General features: G+C 36.1%; 2 protein-coding genes across 2 annotated transcripts in view; one reads left to right on the top strand and one right to left on the bottom strand.

The window, feature by feature from the left end:
- The window catches only part of LOC117316987, a 14,996-nt gene extending 5,983 nt beyond the window's left edge, over positions 1-9,013 (bottom strand). Inside the window, exon 1 of the mRNA XM_033871766.1 lies at positions 8,933-9,013. Within this exon, the coding sequence (XP_033727657.1) occupies positions 8,933-9,013 (81 nt within the window). The remainder of the gene's footprint in view (positions 1-8,932) is intronic.
- An 8-nt stretch (positions 9,014-9,021) lies between these two features.
- LOC117316988 lies at positions 9,022-10,233 on the top strand. Its single transcript, XM_033871767.1, has one exon. The coding sequence runs from the start codon at positions 9,022-9,024 to the stop codon at positions 10,231-10,233; it is 1,212 nt and encodes a 403-aa protein (XP_033727658.1).
- The last annotated feature ends 6,147 nt before the right edge of the window (positions 10,234-16,380 follow it).

The raw sequence follows: 16,380 nt of genomic DNA on the forward strand, positions 1-16,380 counted from the left end.
CTATAGGATAATACCTTGTTCATGCGTTGGAACAAACCATTTGTAGTTTGATTTATAATGCAACAAAACCTTTACGCCACGGAACGTAAGACTATCTATGTATGAATCCGGTGGATATTTAAATATGAAATCCTGTAACGTTTTGGCAATACACGTAAATACATTTGTTTTCATGTCTTTTGAATTTACTACTCTGAATTTTTATTAATATGTTTTTCATTAACTTATTTATTAGCTATAAGCCCCTAAGTTCACGTCATCAACCCCTGCATGTTTCTATTACATGACGTGTCTCTCCTAGACATTTTTTGTTTTCATTGTCATAATCGTTATAAAGGAGATAGTGACGGTTGTTTTCATTGTCATAATCGTTATAAAGGAGATAGTGACGGTTGTTTTCCATCAATTCATTTTTATTGTACCTATGATACTAACCTAACATTATTCAACATACAAAAAAAAATCGCATTTCTTGTGTTCTAAGATATGACAGATGTTACAAGTTTTAAGATATATAAGATGTTACTTGTTCTAAGATATGTCAGATGTTACATGTTCAGAGATATGACAGATTTTATATGCTGTAAGATATGGCAGATGTTACATGCTGTATGATATGTCAGATGTTACATGTTCTAAGATATATCAGATGTTACATGATCTAAGATATGACGGATGTTAGATGCTGTATGATATATCAGATGTTACATGCTCTAAGATATGACAGATGTTACATGCTGTATGATATATCAGATGTTACATGCTCTAAGATATATCAGATGTTACATGCTGTATGATATGTCAGATGTTACATGCTGTATGATATGTCAGATGTTACATGCTGTATGATATATCAGATGTTACATGATCTAAGATATGTCAGATGTTACATGCTGTATGATATGTCAGATGTTACATGCTGTATGATATGTCAGATGTTATATGCTCTAAGATATGACAGATGTTACATGCTGTATGATATGTCAGATGTTATATGCTCTAAGATATGCAGATGTTACATGCTGTATGATATGTCAGATGTTATATGCTCTAAGATATGACAGATGTTACATGTTCTAAGATATATCAGATGTTACATGCTGTATGATATGGCCATGGAAAGTGTATCTATAGATCACTCAGAACCCGGGAAATTGAACTCGTGCTACACGAAATCGGTTTTAACTGAGGAAACTTCCCTTTTGTAAGAAAGGAAATATGTTTCAGAACAACGTTACATTTTCTGTACTCAATGGCAATCGTTTCCTTGAATATAAATTTTTTTTTTTGGGGGGGGGGGGGGGGGGGGGAATCCTGTTAATTTCATTATTTCGAATCTTAGACTACATCAGCTGTGGTTTTCTCTTTTGCCATTTGGGAGTAAATCGCTTTCCGTCACCAAAACATATCTCATTATTACTGACGCCTCCATTATTTTCCGGTCACAAAAACATATCTCATTATTACTGACGCCTCCATTGTTTTCCGTCACCAGAACATATCTCATTATTACTGACGCCTCCATTGTTTTCCTGTCACCTAAACATATCTCATTGTTACTGACGCCTCCATTGTTTTCCGTCACCAAAACATATCTCATTATTACTGACGCCTCCATTATTTTCCGGTCACAAAAACATATCTCATTATTACTGACGCCTCCATTGTTTTCCGTCACCAAAACATATCTCATTATTACTGACGCCTCTATTGTTTTCCTGTCACCTAAACATATCTCATTGTTACTGACGCCTCCATTGTTTTCCGTCACCAAAACATATCTCATTATTACTGACGCCTCCATTATTTTCCGGACACCAAAACATATCTCATTATTACTGACGCCTCCATTATTTTCCGGTCACAAAAACATATCTCATTATTACTGACGCCTCCATTGTTTTCCGTCACCAAAACATATCTCATTATTACTGACGCCTCCATTGTTTTCCTGTCACCTAAACATATCTCATTGTTACTGACGCCTCCATTGCTTTCCGTCACCAAAACATATCTCATTATTACTGACGCCTCCATTATTTTCCGGTCACAAAAACATATCTCATTATTACTGACGCCTCCATTGTTTTCCGTCACCAAAACATATCTCATTATTACTGACGCCTCTATTGTTTTCCTGTCACCTAAACATATCTCATTGTTACTGACGCCTCCATTGTTTTCCGTCACCAAAACATATCTCATTATTACTGACGCCTCCATTATTTTCCGGTCACCAAAACATATCTCATTATTACTGACGCCTCCATTGTTTTCCGTCACCAAAACATATCTCATTATTACTGACGCCTCCATTGTTTTCCGTCACCAAAACATATCTCATTATTACTGACGCCTCCATTATTTTCCGTCACCAAAACATATCTCATTATTACTGACGCCTCCATTGTTTTCCGTCACCAAAACATATCTCAATATTACTGAGGCCTTCATTGTTTTCCGTCTCCAAAACATATCTCAATATTACTGACGCCTTCATTGTTTTCCGGTCACAAAAACATATCTCATTATTACTGACGCCTCCATTGTTTTCCGTCACCAAAACATATCTCATTATTACTGACGCCTCCATTGTTTTCCTGTCACCTAAACATATCTCATTGTTACTGACGCCTCCATTGTTTTCCGTCACCAAAACATATCTCATTATTACTGACGCCTCCATTATTTTCCGGTCACCAAAACATATCTCATTATTACTGACGCCTCCATTGTTTTCCGTCACCAAAACATATCTCATTATTACTGACGCCTCCATTATTTTCCGGTCACAAAAACATATCTCATTATTACTGACGCCTCCATTGTTTTCCGTCACCAAAACATATCTCATTATTACTGACGCCTCCATTGTTTTCCGGTCACCAAAACATATCTCATTATTACTGACGCCTCCATTGTTTTCCGTCACCAAAACATATCTCATTATTACTGACGCCTCCATTATTTTCCGGTCACAAAAACATATCTCATGATTACTGACGTCTCCATTGTTTTCCGTCACCAAAACATATCTCATTATTACTGACGCCTCTATTGTTTTCCTGTCACCTAAACATATCTCATTGTTACTGACGCCTCCATTGTTTTCCGTCACCAAAACATATCTCATTATTACTGACGCCTCCATTATTTTCCGGTCACCAAAACATATCTCATTATTACTGACGCCTCCATTATTTTCCGGTCACAAAAACATATCTCATTATTACTGACGCCTCCATTGTTTTCCGTCACCAAAACATATCTCATTATTACTGACGCCTCCATTGTTTTCCTGTCACCTAAACATATCTCATTGTTACTGACGCCTCCATTGTTTTCCGTCACCAAAACATATCTCATTATTACTGACGCCTCCATGTTTTCCGGTCACAAAAACATATCTCATTATTACTGACGCCTCCATTGTTTTCCGTCACCAAAACATATCTCATTATTACTGACGCCTCTATTGTTTTCCTGTCACCTAAACATATCTCATTGTTACTGACGCCTCCATTGTTTTCCGTCACTAAAACATATCTCATTATTACTGACGCCTCCATTATTTTCCGGTCACCAAAACATATCTCATTATTACTGACGCCTCCATTGTTTTCCGTCACCAAAACATATCTCATTATTACTGACGCCTCCATTGTTTTCCGTCACCAAAACATATCTCATTATTACTGACGCCTCCATTATTTTCCGTCACCAAAACATATCTCATTATTACTGACGCCTCCATTGTTTTCCGTCACCAAAACATATCTCAATATTACTGAGGCCTTCATTGTTTTCCGTCACCAAAACATATCTCAATATTACTGACGCCTTCATTGTTTTCCGGTCACAAAAACATATCTCATTATTACTGACGCCTCCATTGTTTTCCGTCACCAAAACATATCTCATTATTACTGACGCCTCCATTGTTTTCCTGTCACCTAAACATATCTCATTGTTACTGACGCCTCCATTGTTTTCCGTCACCAAAACATATCTCATTATTACTGACGCCTCCATTATTTTCCGGTCACCAAAACATATCTCATTATTACTGACGCCTCCATTGTTTTCCGTCACCAAAACATATCTCATTATTACTGACGCCTCCATTATTTTCCGGTCACAAAAACATATCTCATTATTACTGACGCCTCCATTGTTTTCCGTCACCAAAACATATCTCATTATTACTGACGCCTCCATTGTTTTCCGGTCACCAAAACATATCTCATTATTACTGACGCCTCCATTGTTTTCCAAAGAGAACAGTCTCCGTTACATATGGTGTACAATTGTGCGGGATGCATTGTTGTACTAGTTGACTCTGTCAGGCAATTTCAGAAGAGAAAAGAAGAAGAAATTGACTTGTTTTTTAGAGTCACTCGGTTAAAAGCTAATTGAAGATATAATGATTTTTAAGTTTCAACAAGAAAATATGTGAATAATTAAGTTTTTTAGTATCTCTTTTTCGTCAACGATTCTCTTCACATACATTTGTAGACATGTTCGAATTGACTGAGGGACTTGTTCCATAGTAGGATTAACATACAGCTGTCAATGTTCAAGCGGGTTTACGGGACCTGCATGCGAAACAAATAGTAAGACACAATATTTTATCCTTTAATTTGAATGTCCACATTCATTTAATTGGACCAAAACGATAGAATAGCCTCTTGTTATTGGCTAACGAAACATTGCCAATAAAAGTAACGTAGGTTCAATTACGCGCGTGACATCAATGGTGATGAAAAAACCCTAAAAGGTTAACGAGAGATGTGAATCCCTTGTGGGTCTTTTGCACATGATTTTGGTTGGTGTTTGTCACGTCTCAATTCAATTGCACAATTGTCAGGCAATTTCAGAGGAGCAAAAATTAAAAAAAAAATGAATAGAGACTTGTTTTTTTAAAGTCACTCGGTTATATTCAGCTTCAAGAAGAAAATATAATCTCTTCGTCAACGGCTCTCTTAACATTCTCATATCCGAGAAGTCCCGATTGACTTATAATTTGCTAATACTATCTGAACACACACACATATTTATATATATACTGCGATATACATTGCAGTGTGCTGAATATATGTAATTTGTGTACAATTCGCATCTATGTATGTATAGACATTACGACCCAGGTATTCAAACCATGTAATAGACGACCTGTCACTATGGTCATGTCAGGGTATCAGGCCGAACATCAATGAAACGTTCTTTATTAACCCGGATGTGGTGTATTGGTTTAGTTTAAACTCCGTTTTATTTATCTATTTCCATTTAACAATATATACACATGTAGTGGTTTAACCTGGGGGTATTTCTGACTAGGCGATTGGGTGCCGTAGATCTTAAGCTCGAGGCCTGGTCAGGACAGGTGAGAGTTATAATAATTCCTCACCATGCATTCATATCCCTAGTATAACCCTGTGTTTGAATATAATTTGATTAAAAAGTGACCACCAGGCTGACCCCCTACTCAGGTCTCAGGGTAACAAACTTGGCCATAAAACAACGAACCTGTCTTTATGTCACCAGTAGCTGATTTGAATGTCTCTAGGTAGAGTTAGCATACATGGTTTCTAGTAAGCTGTCGAGTGTATATCTCAATACTTTAAAAACAACATTGCGTCTCTAACATCGAGAAGTTTGAAACACTTGATATGTTCTTAAATTGTAACCACAAAATTAAAAAAAAAATGAATAAATAAATAAATTCATGGACTATATGTATATATGGTGCCACTCATAACCACATGTTATTGTATCTTCACAAATAATTGGTGTAGTGAATGAAACTTTGCATGCATATAACTCCATGTACAATATCATGATGAAAAATGACTGACTAATGAACGTTGTAAGAATATTAAAAATTAATAAACCTTATTTGAATGTAATTGTGTATTTGATATTTTTGACATATTTTTGACATATAGTGATAAAATGCCAAAAACAATTTGCAATTTATTTAATTACATTGGTAAAGAAATTGTAATTTAATTAATTACTTTGTAAAACTCCTGTAATTGTAATTTAATCGAGCAAAACCTAAAAGTAATCGTAATTAATTACATTGCCATGCAATTGTGCCCATCCCTACAGGACACGATTAATAAAATCATCTTCCTTCGTCGTTTGTATATACATTTTTTACATTCATTTTTAACCCGAAGGCATGATGTAATAACATATAGTTGATCTCCGGAGTAAATGCATTTTCTAACTGACGTTAATTTATCTATCATGTATGCAAATATCTACCCTTGAATAATCATTACAAGTATGGATATATATCGGCCAACGTACAGGTTCTTCTCTCGAGGTAAAAAAAATACCAACATTGTAAAAAAAATCTCTCTTAAGGCTCGAAATCGAGAGCTTAATAGAATGTTTTACTCTTAGAGCTAAACTGTTAATTTAACAACAGGGACAATTTACCAACAACCTTATTTAAACTCGGGGTAAGATATAGTGATTTACCAGCAAATTTAACCATCAATGCGACTGCTTTGTTCGCTCGTGAACTTTCCATTTCTTGATAGGGGTATTGTTGCTTCCCTTGCAATAGCGTTTGCATTTTTTGCAGGTTTTCCTTAATATTTTTTAGTTGATAATATTCGAGGGAATTTATTTTTGCTATAATCGCTGTCAGGTAATTTAGCGCGAAAATAAATACACAGCGAACACAATATTCACTGTGAGGTTCGAGATGAATACAGGTCAGAAAATCTTCATCGGTGTTTCATGAAATACAAGACTTTTAGATCTCATTGGAGACATTACCTGGTGTGATATGATTTGCTTACATATATATATTTAATAACATTAGAAAACAGTATTTGGCACGATGCTCGCGGGGATAAGCAGACGTCACATGGCAGCAAAACTGAAATCCTGTATGTCAAAGAGTAAATCTCTTTTGCAAATACAGTTAAGTGATGTCCATTTTGAGAGAATATCTCTAATCTATCAATATGGGCATTACTTTCACTTAGCTGTGACGGTTTATTTCATTTTTATTTTATTTTTTTGTTTGCCTTAAGATGGCCAAAAGGCCGAACATTTGCAAATGGGATGTACTTTTTTGTGATATTTATATATTGATCCTTACCTTTGGATGATATATTTTTGGAATGAAATCATGTAATGAACAAAATCGGTTAGGGTTAGGGTTAGGGTGAAAGATAATGTCATTGTCATGGCTGCCATTCATAATTGTGGCTTCGCTCCATCAGACTTTTATCTATTTCTAAAACTAAAACTGCTATTTCAGATACCCTAACCCTAACATGCAGAGGATGACTCTCTGAACAGCCAAGAAAAGGAGTTCTAAAGTGACACACCGCTAATAAAGTGTACAGATACTGAAGGGGATTATGTTGAAAAATAATACAATATGTCCGGCAAAAATTCAAATCCTTCAATATGAGGGTCATAACTTATCAATCAGCCCTCGTAAAAGAAAGATTCATCTTTTTGCATTACAAATTATAAAGTTATATAACTAAAACGGGCGAGGTGTCATTTGCCTTTAACAAACTTTATTATAGACCGATGCAATTAAACGGATATTCTCTTCCGCTCTCTTCTATGTCGGAGCAGCAGTAGATTATAATTAACGTTTCCATAAATAGAAATTAGTTAAGCATCCATATAATATGGTAAACAAAGTCTTTGTTGCGTGATGTCACATTTCATTTTAATAAATAACAAAACCAATACTTTACCATACGGTTTTTCGTGACAGCAGTATCTTTGCAATTTCCGTGACACACTTTTTCCATGGCATAACAATTCTATTGTAGGGTTGCGCAGTCGGACAGGCGCAGAAAAAATGGGTGCGTTATGCTAATACGGCATGCACCTACTTACATTGTGTCATCATACACAACGAGTATAGAATTCAGTTTGAACACAAATAAAAGGTTTTAAAATTATTTGCTTCAATATATTTCATTTTGTCGCTGTTGTTTAAATAATGATAATTTTCACAAGATGTGGCGGATGTTAAAAGGACGTTAAACAAAACAAACCATACCAAACCTAAGAAGAGGCGGGGGTTCTTGATTGTCAATGTTTCAATATTATTTATACTAAGGTTTGTACAATTTCCATTTCTGTAGACAATAAATTGTCAGAGATTTATAAAAACACTAAAATCTAAATATCCGACCATCCTCTACACATTGTCTTCATTACATTCCCGTTTCCATTTCAGGTTCATATCCATCAGGATGACACCGTACACGATAGGAACAGCTCGCCATATATTTGGCAGTATTATAATGGCCAGTGTCCTGATTACGTTTACGGTTATCTATGGACATTTAATGGAATCACTTGGCACCAAAGTTCCAAACACAGAAATCGCCTCAACAGAATTGAAATCAAATGTACGTAATGTATTTACTAGCAGTAAAGACCACAACACGGAGACTTGCCATTTTCCAAACCTAGAGCCTTACGGACCTAACGTTAAACAATTCATTTCAGTACGAAAACATCATAAATGTCACCATTGGAATCTTATAACGTACCAGGACGAGTTCAGAATAATCGTTAATAAAACGATGATCAAGAATTATTATCAAACTTTTTCAAAATGTTCGTATCAACCATACATCAAAACGGTCGGGAATGAGAATGAAAATACGTTTTTAAAAGACAAATTTCTTTATTTTACCGAATTCATCATTGCAACTGATGAATTTTGTTTAATTGTCTGCTTCAATAAAAACGATACAATTCTAACTCAGCAGCATTTTGCTTTTGTAATCAGGAACGAAACTTTACTTAAACTGAGACAAAAATCTAGATCTGTCAAAACAGACAGAAAGCTGACGATGAAAACACCCATGGATGTTATCATGATTGGTCTGGAATCGACATCTCGACTGAACTTTATTCGTCATATGAATTTTACAAAGAGTTTCCTCGAGCAGGAATTGTCCACAGTGGAACTTTTAGGGTACAATAAGGCAGGATTGAATACGTTACCAAACATGGTCCCTGATGTTGTTAGGTCTCACAATAGAGAAAATAAACGACACCGGAGGATTCTTTGACCAATATCCATTTATCTGGAAAGACTTCATGAAGGCCGGCTACATGACTTTTATTGGTGAAGACGATTCGTCTATTTCTACCTTTAAGTATTTGGCTCACGGTTTCAAATGGGCCCCGGTGGACTACTATCTGCGACCGTTTATGTTGGGACTGGAGACAACAAACGGAGGATATAAACTTTGCTCTGGGAATGTTCTGGTGTTACAAACAATATTTGATAAATTATCAGATTTTATCACAACATATCATGACGTCCCTAAGTTTACGTTTTCCTTTATAAGTAAACCGTCTCATGACGACCATAACGGCCTAGGCATAGTCGATCTCCCTCTGGTACGGACGCTGAAGGATCTCAACTCACGTGGTCTTCTTGACAACACCGTACTAATTGTATTTGGTGACCATGGCAATAGATATGGTCCAGTCAGGAATACATATCAGGGTCGATTAGAGGAAAATTTACCTGCGTTTTATGTTTCTGTTCCGCGTTGGTTTCGTAAAGAACAAAGTGATTTGTACGAAAACCTGAAATTGAATAGAAACAAATTAACCAGTAATGTCGATATTTATGCTACACTCCAAGATATAATACAACTTGGACAAGGTATCATGTCTCCGCGGATCACAGGAAAATATGGAACCAGTCTTCTTAGGACCATTAGCACCAATAGGACATGTGACGATTTGAAAATACCAAATCAATTCTGTGTATGCCAGGCTTTTTTCCATGCGTATTCAACTGAATCAAAAATTGTTCGTGACATATCACAATGGATTGTCAAAGAAATCAATACCATTCTTACCAACGTGTCTCATGTTTGCTCAGATTTGACCTTGAATGAAATCAGCCATGCCTGGAGATCTGATAACAGTAGTAACATCACAGGAAACTCGACTTCCGACGGAGATTACGTCATACAATTTAGTGTTCTTCCCAGTCATGCCAAATTTGAGGTTACTATTCGGTGTTATCGACAGAAATTTACTCTTATTGGCGACATTTTACGTACAAATGAATTTAGAGGAGAGTCTTATTGTGTTGCCAGTCACAAGAATGTCGTAGTTTTGGAGAGATATTGTTATTGTCGTAAACAATCATTTATTTCTGCGAAGCTGGCTCATAGCGCAACAAACAAAACAGTCCGGATTGCTTACTGAAATATAGTTTGTTTCTATGGATGATATAATTCACTGACGATCCCGAATGATAATACATGTACTGCAGTAAATCTGAGTTATGACACAATGTAACCGATAGGTCTAAATAAAGATCCACGTAACAGACTATGGAATGGTTGTTATGTTATGTTGTTGGCAGATCCACTGATTCTGGTATTCTACACTCATAATAAGATAACTCGGATAGCAGCTTTTGAATTAAACATGGCCACCAAAATGGTGACATTAAAATTTATTTGATGTATACACTTGGGTCATTCTCATTACTCAAAAATACAATCAAAAACAAACAATCAAAAACACAATCAAAGCACAAATCGTTATATAAAATGAACAATTAAATCCAACAGACTGTAATTGCTAGAACAGAATCAACTATTACATTTAAAATGTCGCGGAACATATTCATTTCATATTCATACCAAAGCATTACAACATGATATTCTACACCGGTTGAGATGTCGGTGGTCAAGGTTAAATTCCTAACAAGGAGATTGAGATGTCTCTTTCTAATGGAGGCGTTAAATCAGCTGCCTGACAAACAAAGACTTAACACGATTCCCAGTCAAAGGGCCACTCGGACGACTTACAGGATCGAGGAGAATCGTGTCGGGGTAGAATATAACCTTTTAAGTTATGACCACGTATTTACTTTGATTGTAATTGGTATATGTAAACTGTTATAAGCTAACTTCGATAATGTACATAAACAACGAACACTCTTAGGTGGGATGAAAGGATTTTTAGTGTTTTCTTATGATGAATATCTAATTCTTAAAATATGAATGTACATTATTGTGTAGGAAAGTCTTATTCACGTTCTCCATTGTATGTTATTTCTGATTCAGAACTGTCCCTTCATAATGTCATCGGTTACGCATGACAAACAAAGATATTTACAGTATCGGTTAGAAACAGGCGGCTTACGTAAAATGTTTACAGGATTTAGGGCAGAAGCCGGCGGCTTGCGTAAGATATTTACAGAATCAGACAGAAGTGGGCGGCTTACGTGCCGTCATGTTCTATAATGGTCAACTTCATGGACAAATGATACATTAAATTAGGTCGCTTCATTGAGTCCAGTCCAGTAGAAATTGAAATATTTTGTATTGAAAGGTTCTAATGTCTTTTGTTCAATCCTTAGTACTGAATGACATGAGTGTTGTCCTGTATTCGTTAGGGAATGGTCCTTTCAAGATGTCGTACCAATTATTATTGCGTACAAAAGGTTGAAGCTTTAAGGTAATTACCTCTTATCTATAAACACACTGTGACCAAGACAAGAACCATGTCTTACTAAGAATTGGGTGAATTGCTTAACTCGACATCGAGGCGCGATTCACCTTGACATTTTGCTCATATTTAATGGTTAAACAAGTCTAATGCTTATCTTCATTGTATGAGAATCTCACCAATGACATCCCTATAACATTTACAAAGCGAAGGAAAACAATTTTGTTTACGCTACGGATTGGTCATAAAAATTGTGCCAATATTGACTGGAGTAAATGAAATATTTTACATGATAGAATTTTTGGCATTTGTTTTGTCATTAAGCATTTGATATATAGAGGATCTTACGGGTGTACGATTCTATTTATCACGTAACTGCTATTTATGAGATTATAAGTAAAGCACTTTCAATTTCCGTTTCGATATAAGAGAGGCGATATCCGGCCCGGAAGTGACGTTTCCGTCTACCCAGACATTCATGCGACGTGACATATTTATTATGACGTCACAACAGTGTTAATACACATGTTTATTACGATATTGATGACATTGCCGTATGACATGGCAGAATGGGCCAGTTTGGTGATAAATATATACTGTTTAACGGAGCTGCAAAGGCATAGTTGATCATACAGCATTCTAACATCAATCGTGTCTTCCATTTTTTTTTATTCAGGAACCCAACTAACATACAAAACAGATCAAATTCCGGAACTACGGGAATTCTTATAAAACTAAAATTAGATACGGAATACGGTGAAAAATTATAGTGATTATCTCCCTTTGGCTAACGCTCTGTATCCCAGTAATTATATATAAAGTGCACGTGTCACAACGGCCTTTAACCGTATCTACTCCATGGATGTACAAAGATTGAAGACTTTTAAGTTCCGGGTACACTTCAAGTCATTATGATCTATCAGAATTACTTCCATCCGTTTCAATCTGTCACTATTAATATATGGTATATGTCGATAGCCGAGGGGACGGAGAATGACGTAAAGAGGCCAGGCATGAATATTAACCTACCTGACTTTGCTTGTCATGTTTTAATTTGATATGGTTTGGAATATACTCATGTTTTCAATGTTCTTTTAATACCCAGTATTGAAAATTATAAAATTTAACTTAATCATGGGTTCATTGACCCCCCTCCTCCAGATTTTGGCATTTTTCGACCTATTTTGTTTTTATTTTTTTCGGCCGCCTCTTTTTGGGAGAAAAAAAATGCATAGATATAACATGTTATCCAATTTCCATAAAATTGCTTTCATCAACAAAATATCCTGAAATGAATTGTGTAAAGATGAAATGGTACAATCTCATTTTCATTTACGTATTACTACCTAGAACACCATAATTATTCCAATAAACATTTAGCGAATTGAAGTAATTTTCATCCTTATTTTTGAAATGTTATCTTTTTCCCAAAAATAAAAATTAAATATGGATTTCCAGTAAATTAGCACGGAAGGCATAACAATTGTTTGTAACAAAGCTAAAGATCAATCATGTCCAATTTTTTTATGACAATCGGTTCATTATTTTCTGGACGTGTCGCAACCCCTTAAGTATCTTATATTGTTATAGCGTTGTGCCAACAGTAGTCTAGGGGAGACAAACTATATACATGTGTATATAGATATGGTAAAGTGTTGCTGTGTATTACGTATTAAACGTCTCTGCCCTGTTTCAGGACAGCCGGGATAATCCTATATCATCTATTAAAAATTCAAACAATGGACATTTACTAATATTAACCGTTCTTGTTTAACCGGATGGAACCGGATCTGTTTATAGCGAGGGAGGAGAACCCATGTAGTCGTCAGGTGACCCCAAAAAGATTAAAAGACAACTTGACTTGCCTTACCAACAGTAAGACCCCTCGCGCGCTTCTATCCGATCAAACAAGAGTGCTTGATATAAGTTGATCTAACTTTTACGTCGGAGGACACGAATGCCCTCGACGGTAACGAAACACAAGTGTGAATGTGGCAAAAAAAAATGTGGTCACCAAAACATATCTCATTATTACTGACGCCTCTATTGTTTTCCGGTCACCAAAACATATCTCATTATTACTGACGCCTCCATTGTTTTCCGTCACCAAAACACATCTCATTATTACTGGCGCCTCCAATGTTTTCCGTCACCAAAATACATCTCATTATTACTGACGCCTCCATTGTTTTCCGTCACCAAAACATATCTCATTATTACTGACGCCTCCATTGCTTTCCGTCACCAAAACATATCTCATTATTACTGACGCCTCCATTGTTTTCCGTCACAAAAACATATCTCATTATTACTGACGCCTCCATTGTTTTCCCTAACAAAAACATATCCCATTATAACTGACGCCTCCATTTTTTTCCGATCACAAAAACATATCTCATTATTACTGACGCCTCCATTATTTTCCGGTCACAAAACATATCTCATTATTACTGACGCCTCCATTGTTTTCCGTCACCAAAACATATCTCAATATTACTGACGCCTCCATTGTTCTCCGTCACCAAAACATATCTCAATATTACTGACGCCTCCATTGTTTTCCGGTCACAAATTATATCTCATTATTACTGATGCCTCCATTGTTTTTCGTCACCAAAACATATCTCATTATTACTGACGCCTCCATTGTTTTCCGTCACCAAAACATATCTCATTATTACTGACGCTTCCATTGTTTTCCGTCACAAAAACATATTTCATTATTACTGACGCCTCCATTGTTTTCCTGTCACCTAAACATATCTCATTATTACTGACGCCTCCATTGTTTTCCGTCACCAAAACATATCCCATTATTACTGACGCCTCCATTGTTTTCCGGTCACAAAAACATATATCATTATTACTGACGCCTCCATTGTTTTCCGGTCACCTAAACATATCTCATTACTACTGACGCCTCCATTGTTTTCCGTCACCAAAACATATCTCATTATTACTGACGCCTCCATTGTTTTCCTTAACAAAAACATATCTCATTATTACTGACGCCTCCATTGTTTTCCGTCACCAAAACATATCTCATTATTACTGACGCCTCCATTGTTTTCCGTCACCAAAACATATCTCAATATTACTGAGGCCTTCATTGTTTTCCGTCACCAAAACATATCTCAATATTACTGACGCCTTCATTGTTTTTCGGTCACAAAAACATATTTCATTATTACTGACGCCTCCATTGTTTTCCGTCACCAAAACATATCTCATTATTACTGACGCATCCATTGTTTTCCGTCACAAAAACATATCTCATTATTACTGACGCCTCCAGTGATTTCCGTCACCAAAACATATCTCATTATTACTGACGCCTCCATTATTTTCCGGTCACAAAACATATCTCATTATTATTAACGCCTCCATTGTTTTCCGTCACCAAAACACATCTCATTATTACTGGCGCCTCCATTGTTTTCCGGTCACAAAAACATATCTCATTATTACTGACGCCTCCATTATTTTCCTGTCACAAAACATATCTCATTATTACTGACGCCTCCATTGTTTTCCGTCACCAAAACATATCTCAATATTACTGACGCCTCCATTGTTTTCTGTCACCAAAACATATCTCAATATTACTGACGCCTCCATTATTTTCCTGTCACAAAAACATATCTCATTATTACTGACGCCTCCATTGTTTTCCTGTCACCAAAACATATCTCATTATTACTGACGCCTCTACTGTTTTCCGTCACAAAAACATATCTCATTATTACTGACGCCTCCATTGTTTTCCGGTCACAAAACATATCTCATTATTACTGACGCCTCCATTGTTTTCCGTCACCAAAACATATCTCAATATTACTGACGCCTACATTGTTTTCCGTCACCAAAACATATCTCAATATTACTGACGCCTCCATTGTTTTCCGGTCACAAATTATATCTCATTATTACTGACGCCTCCATTGTTTTTCGTCACCAAAACATATCTCATTATTACTGACGCCTCCATTGTTTTCCGTCACAAAAACATATTTCATTATTACTGACGCCTCCATTGTTTTCCTGTCACCTAAACATATCGCATTATTACTGACGCCTCCATTGTTTTCCGTTACCAAAACATATCCCATTATTACTGACGCCTCCATTGTTTTCCGGTCACAAAAACATAATCTCATTATTACTGACGCCTCCATTGTTTTCCGGTCACAAAAACATATCTCATTATTACTGACGCCTCCATTGTTTTCCGTCACCAAAATACATCTCATTATTACTGACGCCTCCATTGTTTTCCGTCACCAAAACATATCTCATTATTACTGACGCCTCCATTGTTTTCCTTAACAAAAACATATCTCATTAATACTGACGCCTCCATTGTTTTCCGTCACCAAAACATATCTCATTATTACTGACGCCTCCATTGTTTTCCGTCACCAAAACATATCTCAATATTACTGAGGCCTTCATTGTTTTCCGTCACCAAAACATATCTCAATATTACTGACGCCTTCATTGTTTTCCGGTCACAAAAACATATCTCATTATTACTGACGCCTCCATTGTTTTCCGTCACCAAAACATATCTCATTATTACTGACGCCTCCATTGTTTTCCTGTCACCTAAACATATCTCATTGTTACTGACGCCTCCTTTGTTTTCCGTCACCAAAACATATCTCATTATTACTGACGCCTCTATTGTTTTCCGGTCACCAAAACATATCTCATTATTACTGACGCCTCCATTGCTTTCCGTCACCAAAACATATATCATTATTACTGACGCCTCCATTGTTTTCCGTCACCAAAACATATCTCATTATTACTGACGCCTCCATTATTTTCCGTCACCAAAACATACATCATTATTACTGACGCTTCCATTGTTTTCCGTCACCATAACATATC

This window comes from Pecten maximus, chromosome 18 (genome assembly GCF_902652985.1).
Source record: "Pecten maximus chromosome 18, xPecMax1.1, whole genome shotgun sequence".
Classification (NCBI taxonomy): Eukaryota; Metazoa; Mollusca; class Bivalvia; order Pectinida; family Pectinidae; genus Pecten; species Pecten maximus.

Excerpts from the sequence above, each read along its gene's own strand:
- LOC117316988 (XM_033871767.1), top strand. The coding sequence starts at position 9,022 with ATGTTGTTAGGTCTCACAATAGAGAAAATAAACGACACCGGAGGATTC.